Below are 16,963 nucleotides of genomic sequence, written 5' to 3' on the forward strand. Positions count from 1 at the left end.
AGCAAAGCACTGGTATTCGCCAACAAATTTGTTTCACAAAAGCCCTGCAGGGTAAACTCACAGGTAAAATCAGAAGGTAATGGCTATCACTACCCCATTTACAAATAGGAAAACTAATACTCAAAGACATTAAATAGGGCTGGGGATGTGGCTCAAGCGGTAGTGCGCTCGCCTGGCGTGCGTGCGGCCAGGGTTCGATCCTCAGCACCACATACAAACAAAGATGTTGTGTCTGCCGATAAAAAAAAAAAAAAAAAAAAAAAAAAGACGTTAAATAATCTACCCATTTTTGCAAAGCCCTTAAGATGAAAAACAGGGATAATTTCTAAGACCACTGGATTCTAGGTCTAATATTCTTTCTAATAAACTATTATTATTGATATCTAACACCACAAATCCCAAAAGTTACATCAAAGACCTTTCTTTTTTTTTTTAAAAGAGAGAGTGGAGGGAGGGAGAGAGAGAGGGAGAGAGAGAGAGAGAGAGAGAGAGAGAGAATTTTCAATATTTATTTTTTAGTTTTTGGAGGACACAGCATCTTTGTTTGTATGTGGTGCTGAGGATCAAACCCGGGCCGCACGCATGCCAGGCGAGCGTGCTACCGCTTGAGCCACATCCCCAGCCCCATCAAAGACCTTTCTGACAGAATTTTCAAGGTACACAGAAGAACTGTGAGAAGGAGGAAAAAAAAAATTCCAATTCTATTTATATTCTATTAATCACCCTAGAGAGAGTGAATAAGGAGAAAAACAACTTTACCGCTGATAGTCTTCCAAAGCCATCCCCTCCTTGAAAGCTGGATAGAAAGGAACAGAGTAAGGACACTTCTTGTGTAGATGAGCAAGGATGAGGTCCCCCACTCTGGGGTGGAGCTCCCAGATCCCAGACGCCACAACTGCGATGGGGAATGCTGCTTCATGATGAGAGGCCACCTCCTCTTCCCCTTGTTTCTGAGAACAAAGAGATGGGGGACAATTTTAATTAATACCCCAAAATGTGTACACCAGCCTCCTCTTCCCATACCTCTGAGTTTCTCACCACAAATTTCTCTGCCAGTTTATACTGAACGAAGTCCAAGCCCTGTGGGTTAAGTGTGACGGACACAGAGCGCCCACCAGATTGAACAGGCTTTCCAGAAAGCAGGCTGTGGATCTTGTCAAAGACCTCCTTCAGCTTAGAACCTGTGCATGACAGGGGAAAAGTCAGTGAAAAGGCACAACAAATGTGTCAATCTATTTTCATCAAGTGATCACCAAGCCTCTATAGAAATCCAACCGTGATCCTCTACAGAAGTTCAGAGCCAAAAGCAAAAACACTGGTGCAAAAAATTATATAAAAATCAAATTCATGTTGTGGGGGCTGCAAAATATACAAGTCATGGTACTATTCCAAAGAAGTTCCTTATTTGAGAATGAATTGTGTGTGTGTGTGTGTGTGTGTGTTGTGTGTGTGTGTGTATGTGTGTGTGTTAGTTACTGGGAATTGAACCCAGGGGTACTCTGCCACTCAGCTACATTCCCAGCCCTTTCTATTTAATTTTTGAGACAGAATCTCACTAAGTTACCGATGCTGGCCTTGAACTTGTAATCTTCTTGCCTCAATGTCCCAAGTAGCTGAGAGATTATAGGCTGTACTAATGTGCCCAATGGGAATGAACTAATTCTGAAACTGACACATGACAGAGAAAAGAAAAACAGTTGTTAAATAGTGTTACAGGGGCTGGGGCTGGGGGCTCAGTGGTAGCACACTTGCCTGGCATGTGTGAGGCACTGGGTTCAAATCTCAGAACCTCATATAAATTTAAAAAAAATTGAAACAAACAAACAAACAACGGTCTATCAACAACTAAAAAAATAAAATAAAATAAGTGTTACAGATCTCACAGACTGTGGTGGCTATCCCTAGAGGAATTAGTTGCACCTTTAGGAAGAACCTGCTAAAGGATCTTCCCAACTTGAGATGATTTTCCCTTTCTCTGGGCCTCCCACATCCTCAAAGACAAAGGAGTGGGATCTTGTGAGAGCTTGAACTTTAAGTCCAAAGATCCATGTGGTACAGGCTCACTTCCCAGCTCAGTGCTACTGGGAGATGGAGGAACTTTTCAAGACATGGGGCTTCTTGGGGGGAAAGCAGAATAAAATAGACATTATTATTGTTGTATGTATATACGTGACTGCATGACCAATGTGATTCTGCAACCTGTACACTCAGAAAAATGAGAAATTATACCCTGATACAAATGTATGATATGACAAGATCATTGTACTGTCATGTGTAACAAATTAAAACAAAACAAAACAAAAAAGTCATGGGGCTTCTTGGGAGGTTTTCAGGTCACCGGGGACATGCCCTCCAAGGGGACTGTGAGACTATGGTCTCTTCTTCTCTCTCTTTTTCACCTTCTGACCGTTAGGGTCATGATGTGCTACCACATACAAAGAACAACAGGCCCAACTAATCTAGACTGCAATCTCTAAAAATGTGAGAGAAAACAAATCTATTCACTATAAGCAGATTATCTCAGTTATTTGTCATAGTTAAGAAAAGCTGATAGTTCCTAATCGTTATGTTTGATAGAAGACCCTGAGTACCCAGCCCTACAAGTAGGTACTAGGCAGTCAGGCTAAGTAAACTGAGCAACGAGAGTCAATTCCTTAAAGTGCTGGCCTGCAACACATGCACTCTGGAAGTAGTGGGGTCTGACACCTGCCCATGAACCAAAGATCAGGAATCCATAAAATAAGAATGGAGATGGAGAAAGAGAAAATGAGACGAGAGGAACAGAGAACTAAAGTTTCTAGCTCCTAAGACCCTACTCCATTCCTGCTATTGGAAATATCCCTTGATTTTTAGGATAAACACTATTCTTTTTTCTTAAGCAGATCTGAATTTGTTTCCATTATTTATAATCAAATTTTTCCAGGTGCAGTGGCACACATCTGTAATTCCAGTGGCTTGGGAGGCTGAGGCAGGTGGATTACAAATTCAAACCCAGCTTTAGCAACTTAGCAAGATCCTAAGCAACTTAGTGAGAACCTGTCTCTAAATAAAAAATATAAAGGACTGGGGATGTGGCTCAGTAGTGAGCCCCTGGTTCAATCCCTGATTAAAAAAAAAAAAGTTTTAATTAACATATCACCTCCAGTTGAGAATACCCAACAAAGTTTCTAATCACTTCAAAAATGTAACAAGTCAGGGCTGGGGATATGGCTCAAGCGGTAGGGCGCTCACCTGGCATGCGTGTGGCCCGGGTTCAATCCTCAGCACCACATAAAAATAAAATAAAGATGTTGTGTCCGCCGAAAACTAAAAAATAAATATTAAAATTCTCTCTCTCTCTCTTTAAAAAAATAAAAATCATCCTGTTTTTAAAAAAAAAAAAATGTAACAAGTCTCAGAAAAATCCTATTCAAAAAAAAAAAAAAGATTCAGGAGGGAACCAAGAATCAAATAATGAAACACCACAGAAACCCTAAAATGAATAATCCCAGAAAAACAGAAATAGAGACCCAAACCTTACTGAAATGTTAAAAATATATATTTCCATACAAATTTCCCTAGGTCACACTCAGCTACCTCATAGTCTATTGCTACATTAAGGGCAGTTTCAAAAATCCCCACTGGCTGAGTCCCCCACCCACCCCTCTCTCCCAGCCTTTCCATATGCCTGACATGGCCTCCCAGATCCATAAGCAACCACATCCTCTTTTAAATTTTCCTCCAAATCTAAAGACTCATGCATATTTGCCTTTTTTTCAGAGATAGAAAGGAGGTTTTTTTTTTTTTTTTTTAAATTTCCTCTAATTCAATACTCATTGAAAATGAATTCTAGAGTATGCCTTGTGTCTGGCTGCCCTGGAAATTCTCAAGGACTTAAAGTTAATGATAGAGAAACAGAAATTAAGCCATATGTAAAAAACGAAAAAGAGCAAAACCAGAAACTAATTAGATGTGGAGAAAGAAACAGGAAGTAGTCAGGAAGATGATTCTTGGCTTCGGCCATAGCAACTGATAACAGGGTGACTGATTACTCAGGAAATAGGAAGAAAGAGGCATAAGCAAGATGTCATATTCAGATTTGACCACACTAAGCTGGTGGTAGCTAAGAGAAATCCACCAGAGATGGCCCTCAGGAGGCTGAGCTAGAGAATCTGAAGCTCAGAGGAAAGAAACAAATCAGGACAGACTTGAGAAAGAGTCTTGGTCAAGAGAGGGGACATAGGAGGAAAAGAACAGAGATATGAGCAGATCTCTAGGAAACACCTACAATTAGGTGGGGACAGGAGACTGGGACCCCACAAAGGATTAAGAGGGAGAGAGAAGCAGAAACTGGGAAGAAATGTTGTCATGCAGGCTGAAGGAGAGTTGAAATTTTTAGAGAAGAGAATAATCAACAGTGTCATATGGAAACGTGATAAAGCAAAAAAACTAGAAAGCAGAGGACAAGGGAAACTTATAATGTGAGACTCACACATATTTGAAAGCTGAGGAAAAGCAGCCTGTAAAAGGGAGTAATTGCAGAAAACAGGAAAGAAAGGCAGGGGATGGGAACAAGGGCAAAGGCAGAAAGGTAAGCAAAGACAGGAAGGTAGCCCTCAGCCTGAAATAGGCAACTAGGAGGTCAGGGCTGCGACAGGCAGAAGGGGCAGACCCCCCAGAAGCACACCCTGCTGTTTCCACTTTCCTGCTGTGGGAGGAGGTGTGGTTATATGCACCGAGGGGTAAGAACCAAGAGAAGTTGAGGAGAGCAGTGAAGGTGTGGGGTGCTTGTCCAGACACCTCTCCCCACTCGTTGTTTCTATCAAGGGAAAGAACACTTTAAATTCTATCAAGTGATATGTGTTTATTTATACTTTGCCTTGTTCCAGAAAGAATTTCAGGCAACAACATGTTACATGAGTTTTGCCATATGGCTTTCAAGGGCAGGAAATGCACGATTCCTATTTTTTAGGTGACAAGTTAATGGGGCACTGGGGCCCAATACAAGTGAGAGCAACTTTCTACCTGTGCATACTCCTCTGCCCAGGGATGGCACAGTCTCATTTATAGGTGTCCTTGTTTATAGCTGTGGAAAAATAAATAATCTCTGTTCTTAAGAAGGGTGTTGAGGGCTGGGGATGTGGCTCAGAGGTAGAGTGCTCGCCTAGCATGCATGAGGCACTGGGTTTGATCCTCAGCACCACATAAAAATAAAATAAAGATACTGTGTCTACCTATAACTAAAAAATAAATATTTTTTTTTTTTAAAAAAGAAGGGTGTGGGGCTGGGATTGTGGTTCAGCAGTAGAGTGTTCGCCTAGCACGGGCAGGACCTGGGTTCGATTTTCAGTACCACATACATTGTGTTGTGTCCATCTACAAAAAAGATTCTCTGTCAAAAAAAAAAAAAAAAAAAAAAAAAAAGAAGAAGAAGGGTGTTGAGCCGGGTGTGGTGGTGCACGCCTATAATCCCAACAGCTCAGGAGGCTAAGGCAGGAGGATTGTGAGTTCAAAGCCAGCCTCAGCAACTTAGTGAGCCCTTGTCTCTAAACAAAATATAAAAAAGGGCTGGAGGATGTGGCTCATGTGGCTCAGAGCATCCCTAGGCTTAATCCCTGGTGAAAAAAATAAAAAAATAAAAAAAAAAAAAGGAGAAGGAGAACAAGAAGAACAAGAAGAAAGGTATCTCAGTTTATGACTTTTTTTTTTATTTTTGCCATACTAGGGATGGGAAGCAGGGTATTACACATGCTAGGCTACATTCCTAGCCCCTTTACTTTCTATATCTCAGTCTATGAAGAAAAAAGAAATATGTCCTAAAGTATTAGCCTGGCAAGCTTGGGGTTTGCAAAAGCTAATGTAAGACTTAAAAGCAAAGACTACAAGTCATAAGGTTCCTTTCATGATGTCTGCAACAGTAACTTTCAACTTTAAAGTTAAAAGCCATTCTAAACAATTTCCTATTGATACATAGCTTAGTAAAAACAAGTTAAGCTGAGCACAGTGGCATTCACCTGTAATCCCAGCCACTACATAGACTGAGGTAGGAAGATCCAGAGGCCAGCCTGGGCAACATAATGAGATAGTGAGACCCTCAGGAACTTAGTGAGACCCTATCTCAAGAAAAGAAATAGAGGCCGGGTAAGGTGGTGCATGCCTGTAATTCCAGCGGCTCAAGAGACTAAGGCAGGAGGATCACAAGTTCAAAGCCAGCCTCAGCAAAAGCAAGGCACCAAGCAACTCAGTGAGACCCTGCTCTAAATAAAATACAAAACAAGACTGGGGATTGTGGCTCAGTGGTTGGGTGCCTCTGTGTTCAATCCCTGGTACCCCCCGAACCCACAAAAAAAAAAAAAAAAAGAGAAAGAACTGGGATGTAGCTCAGTGATAAAGTATGCGTAGGTTCAATCCGTAGTACAAAAAATACATGATTACCTTGTAACTTCTTTCTATGCATTGGAGAGGAAAAAGGAAAGAAAAATGGGATTCATACCATTTACATGTACTCAATGCAACTGCCAACATTTGTTTGGTCATACCCTTTTATGTGTGTATGTGGTGCTAGAGATAAAACTCAGGGTCTCACATAAGGCTAGCCCAGTGTTCTAGCATTAAGTCATATTTCTGAGCCTGAACATATTCTTTACATAGAAACCTTACAGCTAAGTAGATTTGGAAACAGAAAACAAGACAATGAGGCAAAGGGCCATGCTTTCAATCCTTTGACTCACCCGCAATGGTGGAGATTTGGCTCACAGGGATGGTGGCAGCCTTCTGCAAGTCCATCTTTATCTTTTTGGCCTGCCAGAAAATAATGAGTAGTGAGAATATTTTGAAGAAAACTGAGTAGATACCCTCAGGATTAGGGAATGTGACACAACAGCTATACTCCTCTGTGACAGGAGGCTATGGGGAGCACCATCAGGCCATCTACACCTCCCCTACCTGACTATCCTTGCTGCTGGTCAGACCTTCAAAGGCCAACACACACTGGGCAGAAGCATCCTGCAGCTGCTGGTACCACTGCATCGTGCTGTCCTGGACCTTCACCTGGAGGTCTAAGGAATAAGACAAGATTTCATAGTGGCTGGTAGTTACTGAACATGTTACATGAGCCATGAACTGTGCTAACCACTTTCTGACATATTAACTGCTTTTTTTTGGTGCTGGGGATTGAACCCAGGGCTGTGCATGTGAGGCAAGCACTCTACCAATTGAGCTATATCTCCAGCCCATATTAATTGCTTTAATAGCTACAATAACACTATGAAGTAGATACTATTATTATTATCTCAATTTTTTTAAAGATATCATTTTATTGTTGTTGTTTATTTTTATTTTTTTATGTGGTGACAGGTATTGAACTTAGGGCCTCTTGCATGCTAGGCAGGTGCTTTACTACTGAGCTATCTCCCCAGCCCTTATTATCTCCATTTTGTGGAAAAAGAAACAGGCAATGGAAAGGTTAAGTGATTGGCCAAGGTCACACTGCTAGTAAGTACAATTAGATCCAGTGATTGGGCTCCATCCAGAGCCCATATTCTCAAACACTATACTATACTGAGCTTTGTACATATTAAGTGAACATATATCTGTATATATTTACTTAAAATACTCAGTAATAGCAATACTTGGAATAATATATTTGCCAGAATTATACAGACTTCAAATATTTTTTTTTAGAGAGAGAAAGAGAGAGAATTTTTTTAATATTTATTTTTTAGTTATCAGCAGACACAACATCTTTGTTTGTATGTGGTGCTGAGGATCGAACCCAGGCTGCACGCATGCCAGGCGAGCGTGCTACCGCTTGAGCCATATCCCCAGCCCCCAGACTTCAAATCTTCATGCAAAGTGCTATGATATGAAATCAGGCTCCACATCAAACGAAACTAAATATGTTATATGTAAGTTTTGGTTAAATTTTCCCAACCTCTGGCCATACACCCTTGCTTCTTTTCACCAAGTTCTGAAACTTAGGCTGAGTTACAAGACTGTATTCACACCAAGACCCACCTTCATTCCGTGTCCCTCCTGGGCCCTGGTTGGGGACTGGGGACTGTGTGTGGGGCCCTGGCCCCTGATGTGTCTGTGAGGCTTGCAGCTTGGCCTGGGCCTCCTCCTCATCCTGCCTCTTCTTGTCTTCACAGGCTCTGGTGATCTCCTGCCCCAAGTTCCTGAGGAGGTCCCGCATTTCCTGCAGGGCTCTCTCGGCTTCAGCTTGGTTCTCTGCTGTGGGATAGCCACTCTGGCAGAGTGGAACAGACAGCATTTGGAGCTCATTCCCTAGGAAAACTTGTGGGGCTAAATCATACCTCATACAAGTCAATACATCCATAGAAGTGGAATTATTGGGCCAGTGGAATACCCAACACTCTTGATACTAACTGGCTCCCTAGTTTCTTAAGACTGACCATCCCAATCCCATCCATAGTATCTAAGAATAAAGTTGGCTTTTTTTTTTTTGGTACCAGGGATGAACTCAGGGGCACTCAACCATTGAGCCATGTCCCCAGCCCTTTTTTATTCAGAAACAAAAACCAGTTTTGTTTGTTTGTATTAATTTATTTTTTAGTTGTAGTTGGACACAATACCTTTATTTCACTTATTTATTTTTTTATGTGGTGCTGAGGATCAAACCCAGGGTCACGCATGTGCGAGGCGAGCGCTCTACCGTTTAGCCACAACCTCAGCCCAAAAGGTTTGGTTTTGAATTACTTAGTCACTTAGGGCCTTGCTAAATTGCTGAGGCTGGCTTTGAATTCACGATGCTTCCCCCTTACCTCCCCACCTGCCAGCCGCTGGAAATACAGGTGTGTGCCACTGCACCGGGCCATAATAATTTTTAGTAATTTTTTAAAACTATGTGATTATAGGGCTGGGGTCACAGCTCAGTGATAGAATGCTTGCCTAGCATGTGTTAGGCACTGGGTTGGAATCTCAGCGCTGCATATAAATAAATAAAAATAAAAGTCCATTGACCAAAAAAACAAACAAACAAAAAACCAATATGCTAGTTTACAATGTTAGTTTTAATTTGCAACAAATGTTTTAAAGGTGATTTTGAACTTACTTTTCTAATTATTGAACAATTATGTTTCTATACCCTCCCCTTCCACGAGGGCCCCCTCCAGTACTGGGGATTGAATCTGTAACTCCACCACTGAGCTATATCCCCAGCCCTTTTATTTTGAAACAGGTTCTTGCTAAGCCTTAGACTCCTGAGAGGTTGATATTACAGGTAAGCATCACTACATATAGCCAGTCAGAGAAATCTGAACACCGAGTAGATATTTGATCATATTAAATTACTAAATTTTTACATATGACATCAGTATTTTGCTAAAAGCAGTCTTTTTAAACTTTGGAGGTATAGATAAAGTGTGGCTGCCATGCACCGACCTCTATTGAGCTAGAGAATGGATGTGTAAAGATTCATTATGCTGGGGCTGGGGATGTGGCTCAAGTGGTAGCACGCTCGCCTGGCATGCGTGCGGCCCGGGTTCGATTCTCAGCACCACATACAAAGAAAGATGTTGTGTCCGCCAATAACTAAAAGATAAATATTAAAATTCTCTCTCTCTCTTTCTCTCTCTCCCTCTCTCACTCTCTCTTTAAAAAAAAAAAGAAAAGATTCATTATGCTATCCTTTCTACTCCTGTATTGGTTTGTAATTTTACAAAATGAAACGTAAACAAAACCCATGAAGAGAATTCAAAAGTAATAAACTATAAAACTTCTGCTTCAATATAAATAAATGCTTGAACACTTAGAATTCATATAAACTAATTTTTTTTTTTTTGCACTGCTGATGTTCAAGCTCAGGGCCTTAGGCATGCTATACAAGTGCTCCACCACTGAGCTAGAACCCCAGCCCTAATTGATTTTTTCATTCATCTTTGTTTTATTTTTTGTGGCCTCAAGGATGGAACCCAGCATGCTAGGCAAGCACTTTACCACTAAGCCACGTCCTTTTTTTGGTGGGGGCAGCAGGGTGGGACGATACCAAAGATTGAACTCAGGGGCACTCAACCACTGAGCCACATCCCCAGCCCATTTTTATATTTTATTAGAGACAGGGTCTCACTGAGTTATTTAGTGCCTCGCCGTGCTGAGGCTGGCTTTGAACTCATGATCCTCCTGTCTCAGCCTCCCGAGCTGCTGGGATTATAGGTGTGGGCCACTGCACCTGGCTAAATCCTTCTCTTTTGAACCATGGATTATACCCAGGGGCACTTAACCACTGAGCCACATCCCCAGCCTGCTTTTTCATTTTGAGTCAGGGTCTCACTGTGTTTGTTTAGGGCCTCACTAAGTTGCTAAGGCTGTCTTTGAATTTTCGATCCTCTTGCCTCAACCTCTGGAGTTTCTGGGATTACAGGCATGCACCCTTGCACCTGGTGCTGCTTCTTTTTTTGATACCAGGATTGAACCCAGGGGCACTCAACCCCTGAGCCACATCCCCAGCCCCCTTTTGTATTTTATTTAGAGACAGGGTGTCACTGACTTGCTTAGCACCTCACTTTTGCTGAACTGGCTTTGAACTTGCAATCCTCCTGTCTCAGCTTCCCAAGCCACTGGGATTACAGATGTGCACCACCACATAAGGCTAGCTGGTGCTGCTTTTTAAGACAGGGTCATGCTTAGTTGCCTAGGCTGGCCTCAAACTTGGTTCTCTTGCCACTGCCTTCCTAGTAGCTGGGATTACAGGTGTGTGCTACCATACCCAGATAAGGTATTCCATTTCAAAGATAGAAAAACAGTCACTCTAAGGCTTCTCACCTCTGAAGTGGTCCGAATGATCCCAGAGATGAGACTGCACAGCTGGTTGCCTCGGGTCCGGAAGGCAGCCAGGTCCACCTTCAGCAGGTCCTTGTGCTGTTCGGAGGTGTCCAGCTGCTGGTTGAGCTGCAGTACCTCCTCCTGCAGGGTATAGAGGCTCCGCAGGCGAACCTGGCCTTCCTCTCTCCGCAGTCGTTCCTGCTCTGCTTGCTTCAAGCGCTGCTGCTCTGCCTCTCGCAGTTTCAGGTTGAGAATCTATAGAAAGGGTCATTGTGTCACTCTTTCTGAAGGGCTCCTGGCCTTTCTCTTTCCACACTTCTAGAGTACTAGGTGTGCTTTATATGCCTACAGATGAGCAGGAAAATGAATTCCTGAAGCCAGTAGTGCAGAGGCATGATATGGGCATGTCCTCCAGGATGACTGACAGAACTTGACCCTTCAGACAGGTTATAGACAGATAGCAATATACCTTCCCTGAATCTCCCAGACACTGACCTTGGCTCTGTGACGATGCTCAGCTTTCAGCTTCTCCTGGTGGCCCAGGGATTCCCTGGTACTAAATGAAATTGCAGGAAGAATAGTCAGGGATACTTCCCAAGATGGTTCACCCTCTCCCCAAACCCAAGGATGATCATTTTCCAGGTTATATTCTTCTCCACTTATTTTATTTTGATATTTAAGGACTCAGAAATTCAACTCTTTCCCCTTAGAATTCCTCTAGGGAAAGAGTTTCAGTTGAATACAAGAACATCTCAGTTGTAATTCAGGGAGACTCACCTCTTCTCTATCACTTCCCTTAAATCCTGAAATTCTTTATGCTGCTTCAGTTCCTTCAGCTCATCAAACCGCTTCAGCTGTTCAGACGCCATCTCTGAGAGGGCTCGTACTTTCCTTTCCTGCTCCTCCTGCCACTGCCTTAAGCCTTCCTGAAGAGGATCAACATCTGCCCTCAGAATGTCATTACCACCTTGCTCCTTTGCCCCTGAGCTACCCTCTCCTCAGAGACTCTCCAGGGCTTGGAATCATCTGCTCAGTTCACAGGACCTTTGCAGGAGCCCCTTTCCTTTGGACTGACCATTAAACTAAGCAGTTTTAGAAAGCCCCCTCCAGTTTGTCCCCTATGGTTTTGGTCAACATAGTATCAAACAACCATGCACTTCAAAATTTCCATCCTAAAGTGGAATCCAGTCTCATAAATGCCTTTTTAATTGTTTCCTCCAATATAAAAGACGTGGGACAGAACTATATCACACCTCTGAGTGTAGAACCTCTTGTATCTACTTTATCATATGCAGTAGTGACTGTGCTTTATCAGAGCTGCTTTTAATGTCGTTATTCTAGAAATCTTTCTTTTCATATGATAATTAAGAAGCTAATAAAAAAAATGGTGCCAAGTATTACAACAGTTACAGAATTTTTTCTCAGGTTTTGTTTCTTTTTTACCAATCCCTTTTAATGGAGTGTGCTAGATGTTTCTACAATTTTGTTCAGATGACTAAAAAAATCTGGAAAAGCTGAGGCTGCTATTGATGCATACATACTGCTATAATTGGTCTTTTTATATAAATAAATATACATATAAATATATATATATAATAAACATATAAACACACAACATACACAAATAACTCAAAATTTTGAAAACACTGGCTGTGCTGTCAACTTTGGAAAAAGTCTCCCAGTTTTCAATTTGAGTAAGCATTGTACAGAAATTAACAGAAATATGTTAATATGTCCAGAAATAGTAACCTTAATTTTTTTCAATTTATACATGGGTAACGCACTGTATCAAATATGTAAAGTCTTATCTACATGGATTTGATTACAGAAACTAAAGTAATCTTTAATAGAAAGAAAAAAATTTCCATTCATAAATTTTCATGGTACGAAATCCTTATTCTACTCCACAAACATGCGATGCTCATTCTTATCTTACTCCCTTCCTCATCTCTGCCTAAATTATCCTCCCACCCCCACTGAGGAAAGTCCTTTCCTTCATACCTAAGGGTATCAGATATTTCATTTACTACCTATTGAAAATACTCTCTCATTTGTGTGTGTATGTGCGTTTTCTTTTTTTTTTTGTACCAGGGATGGAATCCAGGGGTACTTAACCACTGGGTCACATCCGCAGTCCTTTATAAATTTTTTTGATTTTTAGTTGTAGATGGATACAATATCTTTATTTATTTTTATGTGGTGCTGAGGATCAAACCCAGTGCCTCATACGTGCTAGGCAAGTGTTCTACCACTGAGCTACAACCCCAGCCCCCTTTTTTTTTTTTATGTTTTATTTTGAGGCAGGGTCTCACTGAGTTCCTCAGAACCTTGATAAATTGCTGAAGCTGCCTTTGAACGCATGATCCTCCTGTCTCAGGCTCCCAAAATGCTGGGATTATAGGCATGTACCACCATACCTGGCTTCTCATGTTTTGTTTTGATTTTTAGTACTGGGGATTGAACTCAGGGGCACCTGACCCCTGAGCCACATCCTCAGCCCTATTTTGTATTTTATTTAAAGACAGGGTTTCACTGAGTTGCTTAGGGCCTCACTAAATTGCCGAGGCTGGCTTTGAACTCTCAATCTTCCCGCCTCAGCCTCTGGAACTGCTGGGATTACAGGTGTGCAGCACATGCCTGGAAAATTTTTATATATTTTAAAACCATTATAGTACATGTGTGTGGCTCTTGGCTGTTTTGGTCTATTGACTGGGGGTCAGGGCAAGAATTAATGCCTTTTGTCTACACACATTCAGCTCATCCCCATTATCAGCCCTGCAAACCCCACATCATCTCACACCTGCTATTTCCAGTCTGAAGCCTCTTTGCTTTCCAAAGGCAGAGTCTATTTATGTGCATTTGTGTGTGTCTGTGTGTATGTATCCTGGGGTTTGTCTATCTTTGCTTTATCATTTACTATTCCTCTACTGACATTCTGTCTTCCAGAAGAACATAAAAAGTATTTCCCTGCTAATGATCTCTCTCACATAGACTCTGTTGTGTCTTCTTCCCAGCTTTCATTTTAGTAGTCGCAAAGGAAATGTTAGGCTAGGTGCAGTGGTGCATGCCTGTAATCCCAGTGGCTCAGGAGGCTGAGGCAGGAGGATCTAGAGTTCAATGCCAGCCTCAGCAAAAGTGAGGCACTAAGCAACTCAGTGCTTAGTGAGACCCTGTCTCTAAATAAAACACAAAATAGGGCTGGAGATGTGGCTCAGTGGTCGAGTGTCCCTGAGTTCAATTCCTGGTACCAAAAAAAAAAATAAATAAATAAATAAATAAAATTTAAAAAATAAAAAAATTTAAAAAATCTGAAAATTCTTTTTTTTGGTGATGGAGCTGGGGCTGAGGCTGGAACTCTAGGCAACTGCTCTACCACTGAGCTACACCCAACTTGCAGATTTTTTGACACTCCTTCCTCCCACCCTCTCCACTTCAAGATGAATAGGACTTCACTACAACTGGTGAAGGAGACATGCCCCCAAAATGAGAACTTCCCAGTCAATGTCTGAAAGGGCAATACAGCTCTGCCTGTTTTGCAGGATGCCTGCTCTTGAAACATGGCCACCTTGCCATGAGGAAGCCCAGGCCATGTGGACAGGACAGCTGTTCAAACTTCAACTGCCAGACAGGTACAGCTCTGAGATGACTCTAGCCTCAGCCGCTGCAACCACAACAAACTCCGAATGAGAATCTCCTAGCTGAACCTACTCGACCCACAGACACACAACAGTAACAAATGCCAGCTGTTTCAAGCCACCAGGTTTGGGATATTACATAGTGACGTATACTTCAGGCAAGAAATGGAGAATTCTTCTCTGAAAGAAAAGGAAAAGGAAAAAGGAAGGAAGGAGGGAAATAGGAATAAAAAGGGAGAAGGAAAAAAGGAAAAAGGGAAGGAAGGGCTTGATCCCTAGCACTGCAGAGAAAGAAAGGAGGAAAGGGTGGAAGAAAGGAAGGGGGAAGAGAGAGACAGACAGACAGATGGACAGCAAGCAAGAAGGCTCAACCTCCAAACAATGGAAGGATAGGAGGGGGAAAAGAAGGGAAAGAGAAAGGGGAGGAGCTGGGTAATTGTGGCACACACCTACAGCTAGTCAGGAGGCTAAGGCAGCCTGGCAACTGCAAGACTCTCAATTTTGATTTTTGCCATCCAAGATGGAGTTGGGACCCAGGGCCTTGTGCACGCAAGAAAATTGTTCTATACATTCCCAGCACTGACCCTATCTCAAAATAAGATAAAAAGGGATGAGGATGCAGCACAATAGCAAAGCACCTGCCTAGCTTGTGAAGCCCTGGCTTCAATCTCCAACACCAAACAAAACCAAAAAAACAAACCTTAATTAGCTTTATTTTCAATTATAGAATTGAGCATTATTTCATCCTATACAATAGAATAAGTGTTCCCAAAAGTCAAATAAATCAATTAAAATTGTGCCATTCTTTCTTCAGGGCTGTTAGATCCCACTTTCATAGTTCAGTCTTACCAAACAACCCTGGACCATTTCCAAATTAGAGAAAAGTAAACAGAAGCCAGGAAACGCCTTCATATTTTTCCCAAAGTTACATGTAAAATACAAAAGCCAGTGAAACCAGTGTGTGTGTGTGTGTGTGTGTGTGTGTGTGTATGCTGTAGATGGACACAATATCTTTATTTTATTTATTTATTTTTTTAATGTGGTGCTGAGGATTGAACCCAGTGCCTCATATGTGCTAAGCAAATGCTCTACCACTGAGACAGCCCCTAGTGCTCTCTTAACCTCTACATTGTACTACCTCCCCAAATAAGCTTCTGTGTGTAGGACACCATGATGAGCATACAGTGGACATTCCTTTATCTCCCCCAGTACTGGTGTATCAAACCTAGGGTGCTTTACCACTGAGCCACATCTCCAGCCTTTTTTATTTAGTTTGTTTTTATTTTGAGATAGTCTTATCAATTGATGTTGCTGAAGCTGGCCTCAAACTTGTGATCCTCCTGCCTTAGCTTCTTAAGTTGCCGTCCAGTGGGCATTTCTAAACCCTGGAGAATGAAGTTGAATGCACCTCCCTAGTAAGTGGATCAGGCATGCCTTACTTCATGGGTTCACTTACTGTTCCTTTCATTCTGTGGACCAGTTCATACATTCGGATGCAGCCTTCCACTCTAATTCCACGAGAGGACTGAAGTGCCATAGATTCTGTATGTTGAGACTCCTGTTTGCTCTACACAGGAAGAAGAGGAAAAAGAACTGAGTTTTTAACCTTGTAAAGTTGTTGTTATCTCTTCTAGGTCTACAGATCACATCCAAATTTATAAAATTTATAACAATAAAAACACAATTTAGGTTAGAAACAGTATGCTTTTCATAACATTCACATTGTTCTTTTTTTTGTTTTTGTTTTAATAAACTGATGTTTGTTGCTTTGGGTGGATTTTTGTTTTATTTTGATTTAGCCTACTAGCTTGTGTGTTCAGCAAAATTTCCCCCTTTCTTCTGATAAGTATCCATTTGTCCTGGGGTGGTTTGGACGGAGCAACCCCAGCTACTCCTCCAAACTTTCAGGTGCCTCAGAAGAAGGCACCTGACCAGACTGACAATCAACGTGCTCTCTCCTCCTGTATCGTATATCCATCTGAGGAATAGGGTATATGACCCAAGCTAGGCCAGAACCTATCTTTTTTTTTTTTTTTTTGGTACCAGGGATCAAACCCAGGAGTGTTTAACCACTAAGCCACATCCCTCTCCCTTTTCTTGTATTTTGTTTAGAGACAGGATCTTGCTGAGTTGCTTAGGGTCTCACTAAGTTGCTGAGGCTGGCTTTGAACTTGCAATCCTCCTGGCTCAAGACTCCTAAACCACTGGGATTATAGGTATACTCCATCACACCCAGTCAGAGCCTATCTTTGACCTTTTCTGATGGAGCCAACCAGGAAGGCTCTCTCTGTCAGGAACGCTAACCTAAGATGTGAGTCTGGGGTTCCCATTAGCCAATATGCCAGACAGTGTCTATCTGAAAAACAAAACCAAGAAGAATGAGACAAAAAGGAAAGACGGAGAGGCAAAACCCTGTTTATGGGTCATTGATTCAGAAAATAATAATAAGCAGAGAAAGAACAATGGTAATCATCTAGATCTAATTCCAGATGTTCTCCTGGACTTCCTGAACTAAATAATTCCTCCCCATCCTTTGTTACTTTAATTGGTTAAACTGGGTTTCTGTT

The 16,963-nt window shown here is 41.8% G+C and overlaps 1 protein-coding gene across 1 annotated transcript in view; it reads right to left on the minus strand.

The window, feature by feature from the left end:
* The window catches only part of GLE1 (GLE1 RNA export mediator), a 32,896-nt gene that overhangs the window by 8,128 nt on the left and 7,805 nt on the right, over positions 1–16,963 (minus strand). The window contains exons 3-11 of the mRNA XM_081279079.1: positions 15,853–15,963; positions 11,539–11,687; positions 11,257–11,317; positions 10,762–11,016; positions 7,996–8,227; positions 6,925–7,037; positions 6,711–6,780; positions 1,039–1,181; positions 760–950 (exon numbers count right to left, since the gene is read on the minus strand). Coding sequence (XP_081135205.1) covers positions 760–950; positions 1,039–1,181; positions 6,711–6,780; positions 6,925–7,037; positions 7,996–8,227; positions 10,762–11,016; positions 11,257–11,317; positions 11,539–11,687; positions 15,853–15,963 — 1,325 coding nt within the window. The remainder of the gene's footprint in view (positions 1–759; positions 951–1,038; positions 1,182–6,710; positions 6,781–6,924; positions 7,038–7,995; positions 8,228–10,761; positions 11,017–11,256; positions 11,318–11,538; positions 11,688–15,852; positions 15,964–16,963) is intronic.

The sequence above is a fragment of the Spermophilus citellus genome, assembly GCF_964194105.1.
Source record: "Spermophilus citellus genome assembly, chromosome: 2".
Lineage (NCBI taxonomy): Eukaryota > Metazoa > Chordata > Mammalia > Rodentia > Sciuridae > Spermophilus > Spermophilus citellus.